Source organism: Salarias fasciatus, chromosome 2, assembly GCF_902148845.1.
Source record: "Salarias fasciatus chromosome 2, fSalaFa1.1, whole genome shotgun sequence".
Taxonomy (NCBI): domain Eukaryota; kingdom Metazoa; phylum Chordata; class Actinopteri; order Blenniiformes; family Blenniidae; genus Salarias; species Salarias fasciatus.
The window spans coordinates 29,989,995-29,999,966 of NC_043746.1; the positions used below are offsets into that span (position 1 = coordinate 29,989,995).

At 45.2% G+C, this 9,972-nt stretch overlaps 1 protein-coding gene across 1 annotated transcript in view; it reads right to left on the minus strand.

Moving 5' to 3' along the window:
• Window positions 1-9,668, minus strand: part of fstl5 (follistatin-like 5) — a 172,681-nt gene extending 163,013 nt beyond the window's left edge. The window contains exon 1 of the mRNA XM_030107254.1: window positions 9,545-9,668. Within this exon, the coding sequence (XP_029963114.1) occupies window positions 9,545-9,567 (23 nt within the window). The 5' untranslated portion in view covers window positions 9,568-9,668. The remainder of the gene's footprint in view (window positions 1-9,544) is intronic.
• Window positions 9,669-9,972: the final 304 nt, after the last annotated feature.

A 9,972-nucleotide genomic window follows, 5' to 3' on the forward strand; every position in this document is an offset into this window, starting at 1 on the left:
AACTGATGCTGGAGCGTCTCCCACAGTCAAGCCCCGCCCCCGAACGCCACAGCTGAAGAACCACCATCTATCTCCCAGGATTTCAGACAGCCAGACAAGATATTCATAAATATATATATGAGGAGACACAGGGCTCTGTCTCCTCTGTAATTATGCCTGCATGACCGTCAATCGCCTGTTTTCCCGCCCAAACCTCTAATTAACTGTTGATACACCCAGCCTGCCACAATGAGGGTCACACACACCGATCACACTGTGCATGCTGGGAATATTTAGCGGGACGTGGGAATAAGTGAACCAGAGAGGCTGGAAGTGCAGGATGAGAGAAAGTTCTTTTTCTGGCCTGCTGGTGAGCGCGGCGTCTGAGAGTTAAATCACTTTCAAAGTTAATCTGCTCTAAATCCTGGCAGGCAGTCCAGATCGAGGCGGAGAAACTTCTGAAATCAAATGTGGAATTTCAATGACGCTCGCACTCGGAGCGCCGCTGGAATCCGGGAGGAACAAAACCAGGCAGGTTCCCCTTCATCACAACAGCAGAACAGAATTCCACTCAACTCTTCCACTGGATATGTGATACAGGAGGACGTCTGCGGGCGCCGCAGTGACGCCGAGCGCCGAGAGGTTTCAGAGCAGCAGGATATCTGAGGAGATGGAGAGAGCAGCGGGAGTTCAGCTGGTCAGTCAGTCAGATGTTCATGAGTCTCTGACGTCTCTCAAACTCGGCGTTGAGCTTCCTTCTCAGCAGGAGTGTGTTCTGTTGTGGCTTTTGGGCTTTCGGTGATCATGGAGACTGACGGAGGAGCCTGTTCCAATGCTTCCTCCAACTCTCCACAACACTTCACTCCCATCAAAGACAGGGAGATTAAAAAGGAAAGAAATGTATGTTTTTCAGACTAAATATGCTCGTTTGTACGTCACTCATAAACCATGCGAGAAGTAAAAACGTAGTGTGGACTCGCTGATGGCTTTGACTGATTGTTTTGTGGAATAATGGCACTTTTTAACAGTCAAGAAGACTTATGGATTTATGCTAATTTAACTTAATATAACACAAAACGATGGCAACAATAGCTTCATATGTAAAGACAAAAGTGACGATCAGGATTAGATCAAAGGTCATTTTTATAATCAGAAAGCAGAAAAAATTTAAATTTTAAACAGCTGTCACATAAATATTGCTGGATGAGGAATTCACCAATGAATTTTACTCTTTTAAACATAAACTTTCAAATTTCAGTTAAACCTAATTAACATTCTCATTTCAGTCAGTAGATATAACATGTAACACGTAACACGTAACATGCTGCAGCTGTCAGGTCTGCTCTGTGGTCAGTTCAGGAACTGAAAGGAATTTCCTTATGTGCTCTGAGGAACCTTCACCTTTTGGAGTTTAAAAAAAGCACAATTCAATAAAATAATTTTCAACATATTCTTTCTGTAATGACTCAAAACGCCTCAGCTTTAATAGATGTCTTTACGTATACATTTAATGGTAGTGTTATCTGTGAGGGGAGCTGAGGGCTACCAGGACTGGTGAGCAATAGAAAATCAAACTCTTCACTGCACTCGAGTTGATTTTTAAGATCTTTGTATTTCATCTCAGTATTGATTTTCCTGATCTCACTCAAAAACACTGATTCCTGATCAATACTTCAAGCTGCATGGAAGACTTCCTGTTTCCATTTTAGTCTTATTAGTATTTATCAATTCAATTCGTTTATATAATAAACAGTTATTAAGTTTCAGTACATCGGCTTTGTTAACTTTTGTTCAATAATGAAGTTGAATCAATATTTTATTCTTTACTGAAATCTTTTTAAGCGTTGTTTATTATCGGAGTGCAGGAGAGCTGGTTGTGCTTCAGGAGGGTTTCAGGCAGTCCTGGAAGCACCGTGACCAGCTTCCTGGCTGAACTACTTTCTCCTCAGTGTGTCTGCATTATTCATCGCAGCTCAGAATAACCACCCAGTGAGAGAGTTAAGCGTAATGTATCTGTGGTCACAAGATTCCCATCTCGTTTGGCGGCACATCAGAGAATTACAAACAGCCAGCTGTGCGTGATGAGCTGCAGGAAACTCCAGGTTCTGGCTCTTCTGAGCGTGCACGGCGGCTACACGGTGTCCAACTGGGAAAGTCTGCAGCGCCGTGACTCCTGTAAGTTCACTGTGACGAAGGTTTGACAGCGACTTGGACATCAGATGTTCCACATTACAATCATTTACGATCCCGGGAGCCCATCCATACTCGGCCAAGGCGGCAGGGACCTTGACTTTTCTTTTACAGCCGTTTAATTTATAGAGCGCTTTAAATGTCAGGAGGTGCGAGCTGTCGCTGCACGGCGGCAGGAGAGAGCCTGGCAGCCTCACACGGCTCTCCCATTGTTAACAATCATTACATAATCAAAGTGATCTGATCTGCCCGGGACCATGGCGTCACTCTTGGCCACGGCCCCGCCGAACGGTGAACCGCGACCCGAGACGTCATTAAAATGCAACGCATGGCCAGGCCACCCTGACATCCGCTCCCGGAGCAGCCCACACTTCCAACAAACACCTAACAATGGCATTATTATGCCAGGGAGGGACCGTCCTGTCTGCCGTCAGGCCTCGGCCAGTGGCACAAACACCCCGAGCCGCTCAAGCAGCCGTCACGGCGCCCGTCACCGGCGTGCTCGGCAGGATTAGAGCCGACGCCCAAAGCCTGTTGGCCTTCACCCTTAAGATCTGTGCTACATCTAATACGGTCTGTCCATCTGCCAGCGAGCCGCCTCACCCAGAAGTCACCGGGAAAACCTCCTTCTGCCGTGAAGCGGGTTGTGAGACTAACAGCCTGACAATCCACTCCAAGTTTAATCAACGGCCGGACTGCAGGAGGCCGCAGCCGGAAACCCGGAGGGCCTCCACCAGCCCAGAGACAAAAACAGAAACTCATGAGAGCCACAGTGACGTCTGTGTGGAACAGTGGACACCACTCACACTTTACCTTATTACAGATGACTTTATTTTGTTAATAATCTAATTATTTAATGTTTACTAGCTGTGGTTTTTCTGGCGGGTTTAAGTTCCCGGGAGCTCTGGGGCAACTGAGGCTCCTGCATTATTATATGCACGTTATTCAGGGGACCTCAGGCGACAGCATGTGGATTTTCATGAGTCTTTTTTTCTATTTCATGTTTCAGTTAAACATTGAAAATCCAGCTATCGGAGCCGTGCACATCTGGACATCGTCTATATGTCTGAACCAGTGAGCGACATACTGTTAGCTTATATCACCTCTCAAAGAAGAGAAGGCAGGGAAGACAGGTTTTTATCCCTTCGTGTACTCATATCAAGATGAACAACACTGATTTAAAGAACAAGAGGAGAGATTAAAATACAAGCGGATTTATACCAAAAAGCAACAAAAATTTGCAGAAATAAAGAGTGTGATCAATTTGACTTCCATCCTGAAAAACATAATTTAGTTCTAAATCTGATCAATAGGTCAGATCTCGTGGTTAAGCACTGAGTGGCAAAGTCAAAAATTCTGGATCGTGTTGGAATACAGCTGCCAATCACAGTTCAGCATGTTTAATTTTATAATCACAGCAGTTGATTTGTTTTCATGGAAATCACACAATCCAGCAGTTATAAGGAAACAAATCAGCAGGTTTGGTCTGGAGAGCTTCTCCAGACGAAGTGAGAGTTCGAACCACGACACATTTCCTATACGTTGGCTTCTTTCCAAGCGCAGCTGTAGATCCATTAGAGAGAAAGGCACTGCTCAGCCGCCGGGGGGAAACATGTTTTTCACGTTATCAAACACTCCCGTCTTCCCAGAGGACAGTGGAGTCTCCGGAACGCGGCAGCAGAAGGACGAGCCTCGGTGTGTGTGGGTCTGCTGCACAATAAAGATTCCACGTATTGAAGAGAGCAACAACAAAGGAGACGCAGATGGGAGCTGGCAGCAGTTAAAGCTGAGCTCCGAGTGGGAAGCGGGGAGATGAAAAAGGGGAAGGCAATGTTACAAGTGTCATTGTTGAGGCGGCTTCGGCTATTGACTGATCAAACCTCTGAAAACAAGCATCAAAAAATACTCCGAGGACATGAGAAATGCAGATATTTAACTGAGGCGACCGATTACAGTCATCTGAAGGTATAGAAATCCTTCTCTTGCCACATTGATATCTTTATCCCTGAGCTGGGTTCTTTTGTTGATGTCTTTCTTTGTGTGGAGGAAGGCTATAAGCTGATTGTCACAGCTGTCAGCTTTGCCACACACTGATGGTCAAACTCAGGCCAACTGGGAGAAAATCTTCCTGGAGGAAAAATAACCAGGAGGTCGACAAAATCCGAACAGAACAAACTGCTCCAGTGGGATCAGGAAGAGTCACATCTGGATCTGGAGAATCAGTTTTTAGCTTTTTGGGAGGCTTTTTTGTTGATAGTGAACATTATGTCTGAGAAATACTCGAATACTGAGCCAGCTCACATCTTTTTATAGATCAAAAACACATCAATGGCGCCTCCAAAGCTCACAATAAAACACGCTGTGAGAATAAAACACAGGAGAAATGAAAACTGAACCCTTTTCAAGCCTGTAGCAGCCTGAGCTGAACGGCTATTCTTTTAAGGGTTCATTTGGTCACGAACAGTTTCTCAGGTATAATCGATAGCTGTGTACTGGAGGCTGCTCTCAGTTCCACATGCATGTTCAGTCACGTAACGAGAAATATGGCTGAGAGAGACAGAAGTGACCCGGTGGTTTAGGAGCTCTAATGCATCTGGAAACATCAGCTCAGTTCAGGAGATGTTGATATGGGAGAATTTCTGTTCCTGATCTGGCTAGGGTGAGATGATTATCTTAATCGATTCATTTCAGTGGCTCATTCCCAGAATGCTTTGCACTGTGATGCTTATGGATTGCATCCAAGACCAGCTTTACCAAGACACCTGTCAGTATTTCAAAATGGAATTAACCAGCGTTATTACGCTTCGTCGTTCATTGTTTTTAAAACTGTAGCACCTTCTCAGTATGATCAGGAAGAGACGAGCACTGATATATTTATGGTCACGTCATGATATTCGGTGAACTGACCTCACAGATGTGCTGTAAATAACCTGATGTGCTGTTTAGAAGGACGATGATGGAATCAAAAACTTTACACCAACCCTCCAATCCCATCAGAATCTCAGTCGGATGGCGCCAACATGATCGATCGAAGTGTTTATATGTACTCACTACATCGTTTTCTGCCTTTCTTCCATGTAATTACACATGATTTTCAAAACGTTACCATGTCAAGAAAGAACTTTCCTGAAACAGAAAGGTAAAACGCGATGCGTCGTCACTGGAAACGCCATCGTGTAAACGGAGCCTTCGCCTCCTAGCTAGCACCGCTTTCAAAAGGTGCAGCTGCTCTGGTTTTCCTCCCCGCAATCAGCACAAGAACAGAAGAAGCATGATCCTCGTGAAAATGGAACATTTGATGAGCGATGAAGCAAAGTGCTAAAACTCAAAGGAAGAGTGACTCACTGCTGCCGCCACAGGACACTCAGCTGCATTGCATCCATCTGAATAAATCAGTGTGGCGTCCAGACCAGGTGGAGACCGGTAGTTTATGAGGATAAAAATCTGTTAGTGTAGCACTTTAATACAAAAGTGGTTTTAAGCTTGAACTGTCGTTATATCCAGTCTGGCAGTCGTCTCACTGGTTTGGAGCCTCCTTCATTGTACGGAGCTTTCAAACTATTGACAGATATTGGTTTTGTGTCGGTGAATTGAGCTCTGAAGATTTGGCTTTTCAGAGGAAGCTGGAGGGTGACAGTCCTGATCTCCGCCGTTTGTTCGTTTTCCATGCAGAAGCCACAGGTGCTGCTCTAGAAAGTGCTGTGCATCGCATTAGCACTGAAAGGAAGAGGATGGAGGTGATTATGCATTCAGACGACAGCCGCAGCATCCGCACAGCGATGGGGGGAATGAAAACACAGTAATGTTTTGGGAAAATGTACTTTTTAAAAGCAGCTTGGTCGCTCAAACGGCCCATGAAGGCACCGCAGAGGGTAAACAGTCAGGATGTTATAACCTGCGTCGCTGCCGGGACACCTGAGATCACAGTGAAAACCTGAAATCGCAGCCATTTTCAGTTCAGAGCCACTTTCCTCCCGTACATTCAGCTTTATTGTCAAATCCTCCAAATCTTCCCCCCCGCTACCATCTGCCATTACTGGGTGCCCACATCCTCACACGGAGTGCTTTTCCTCTTAAATCTGAGAGGCTTTGATCAGTTTCCCACCGTTTCTTTCCCCTTCCCTCTGGTGAAAAGCCGTATTGACTCCAAAGTCTCGGCCGCCCCGTGGCGCGTGAAGAAAGTCATTGTAATGGAAATCCGAGCAGCTCCATTAACGCCGTACCTGCTCTGCGGCTCCTGCTTCCTACCTGTTGTTAAATGCTTTAATTGGATATAAAAGAAAGAGAGAAGGAGAGGGAGAATGGAGGGATTTTTTTTGGCTCCCGGTGTCATGGGGCTTTATGTTTTCCCAGTGGGAATAATGCTGTACGCTTGTGTGTGTGTGAGCTCTTCTGAACGGAGAAAATCAGGTGTTCTGCCAGTGCGGGAAGAAGCATCGTCTTATTTCAGTTTATTAGGAATCCTCTAATCGCTTCCGTTCATTCATCAAGTATCCTTCAGCTCAGTACACTAATAATCAAAAACGTCCATAAATAACTCAATACTAAATCACAGATTCACCTGTTGCGCCGCTGGGAACAGACTCTGTGGCGAGGTTTTCCGCAGATCAAGTGAACGCACTGCAGGAATAAAGGGTATGAAGTTGGATCGCGGAGGGTTGCAGATGGCTGAGCGATGAAACCGTACGGCTCCGGCGGAGTTAAGACTTCCTCCACAAGATCTGTAATTATTGTTGCAGTTCGTCAAAGAAAGCGTGTCGGGACAGATGAGAAGCGAGCTGCTGGGGATTTGAAGCATTTGTCAGGATAAGTTCTCTCTCTTGTATCATCTGTACTTACAGAACTCGGAGTAAATGAACGAAGAAGAAACAAATCATCGCATTCAGTGAGAATATTTCAGGTTAAGAAAAATGAGTAGTTGTAAAATCATTTTAACTCTCCACGATGGCAAAACACTAAACGTACAAGCGGTGCTTAAAGAGCCCTGGCTGAGCCTCAAGTGGAAAGAAACCGCATTTAATTCAGAATAATGAACGGCCCTGATCGTGTGACAACAGCTTTTCTTTCCCTTCTTTTGTGACGGAGCCCCGAGTGATGCTGCTCAAAACTAAATTACAAGTGAGGAAAACTCCAAAAAGCACATTTTTACTTGATGAAATATGACACAATGAGATGGAAATGACCTGATTAGCCTCGCGGTGAAAACACGACCTGTAAAAGACCTGCTGAAAATGGAAAGAGGAGCTGATGAGGCGACACCAAATGTTCATCACGGGGGAATCAAAAGTATTTCAGTCTGACAGATGATTCAATGTGACGCCATTACTATACATCCATCATCCATCCATCCATCCATCCATCCATTCATTCAACCATCCATCCTCTATTCATCCATATTTTATCCCTAATGGGTCAAACCAGTAAAATAATGCATTTAAATTTAAACTTCAAAGGTATTCCTTTTGTGATGCGGAGCATATATGATGGAGACGTCAATATTTTCACAAAACCAAACAATTACTACAGAAAATGACTCTAATCTTAACATGAAGCTAAACTTAATGAAACCTTCTGCTGTAAAATCAAAGAAAATGTCCTGAAACATCTCCTGCAGCTGTTGCATTATGGGTGTTTTTCCCCAACTCCCTCTGACAGCATGTCTTTGAGGCTAGTTTGATAGCATCCAGATAGCGAGCTGTCATGGCAGCATCTCAGTGCTCCAAAGAAACCTTTTTTCGTTTGTTTTAATGAACTCTTTAATGAAAATATTCCAGTTAGTTTGATCATTTGGTGGCCGGATTGGAGCCCACTGTGAACCGGTTTTCCCCCATGGGCCTTATGTTTGACACCCCTGCTGTAGATTGCCTGAACGCATGTCTTGGGACATTTGAGGAGGAAACCAATGGATCAAGAGAATAGTGCATGCCCATGTATAAACACACACACACACACACACACACACACACACACACACACACACACACACACACACACTCGAATGAGCCAGTAAATTCAGCTGTCAGTCCGATCTCTGTTCTTTATTCATCTGGATTCATGATTGTTAAACTGATTTTTTTCTTGATCCTTTTCTATAATGTAAAAATAATAACACCACATCTGGACTGTAGAAAAAAGTAGCACTGAAACACAACGCAGAGTAGGAATGTTACTGTAAAAACAAAGTGGTGTTTTTAATTCAGTGTACTTTCAGTGTAAATCCTCAGTATTCCTTTGAGAGTGTGACATTACTCCGTGATGTGGGATTAAGAATCATCTATTTGCCTTTTGCTGAAAAATGCAAATATACTGTACAAAAGCACCCAGGAAGAGCAGCCTTGTACTTTCAGGCAATATTATTCTGAATTAAGGGCTACTGTAAGATTTTACAACCCCAGGAATGAAAACAGGCAGTGTTGGTAATATGTGTTCACTTCAACTGGAAATCTAAAGTATGTATTTGACTGTAGTGAATGATTCTGATTGGAGCACTGGCTGATGGACAGCTACGTCCATAATGGGAAATGGACTGGGAATAGGAATTTTGTTGTAATTTCTTTAAAATGCTGAAAGCTGAAGCTGAAAAGGTTTAGTTTGCACAAATCAACATCAGTGTAAATGACCTAGTTACATAACAGCTGAGATACCAGCTTGTAATAAACGTTATGTATGGTTTCTAATGAAGGTAAACAGTCACGACAAACCGTGGTGCGTGAGCATTTATTGTCCTTCTGCTTTCTCCAGAGAAAAGACTCAGACATCTCCAATGTCCTATTTGAGGGGTTAAGCATCTGAAATCGTATCGATAGCAGAAGTTAATCTGGTCTTTATGGTGGCTTTAACTCCATCTGCTGTGGAATCACGGAGACTCTCGCACAAAACAACGACCCCAAAGTGTTTCCCTTGCGCGGCCAGCCCGGATCCGGAGCCCTGCAATATGAGACAGGCGCCGCGCGACGCTGAGGATGAAAAACAAAAGTATAATCCCTCCGCTGCTAACGGTGTCACTCAAGGATTAGCGTGCCAAGGAAAAAAAATAACACGCTAAGTACCACAGCGGATGAATTAAAGCGCTCTGGGCAGCGTGGCGGGTCTCCAACCGTTCAGAAAACATACACCGCGCCGCGCGTCCGCGCGCGCAGCTGGAGCGCCGGGACGCAACAACAGCGACCGGATGATCAACTTCACAAAGCCTGGGTCCAGGAGGAGACGGTCCGGGACCTGGTCTCGGAGGGGGACAGCCTCCGGACCCGGACTCTCAAGTCCAGAGAGACGCTGAACGCATGAGGACGGTGACCCGCTGGATTATGGGAGGACGAGTTAGGAGGTTTAATCTGATCGTGAAGACAAACCATCAAGCTGAATAAAACACACTCACCTGTGTGTCCAAACGTAAACCATCCAAGAGAATAATCCAAACAACCGGACTGAAGCAGCGCTTCTCCAAGTGGCCGAAAAAAAATCTCAAATCCACAGAAGTCGGAGCGAAATTTCCGGAGACGGGGAAAAAACAACGGGTGTCCGCGAGAGAAGTTCAGACCTGCGAGCAGCCAAACGGCAGGTTGTTAATCCTCTCCCGAAATAACAGCAGCGTACAGTACAGCCGACAGAGGAGGAGGAGGAGGAGAGGAGGAGGAGAAAGAGAAGAGCAGGGCGTAGAGTTCAGCACCACAGAGGAGTGGACAGCTCCGAGCGCGCAGCGAGCTCACAGCGAGGCACGAGCCCCAACCCTCTCTCACACACTCACACACACACACACACACACACCACCCGGTCCCGACCGGATTCAAATACAACCAGAGGAGA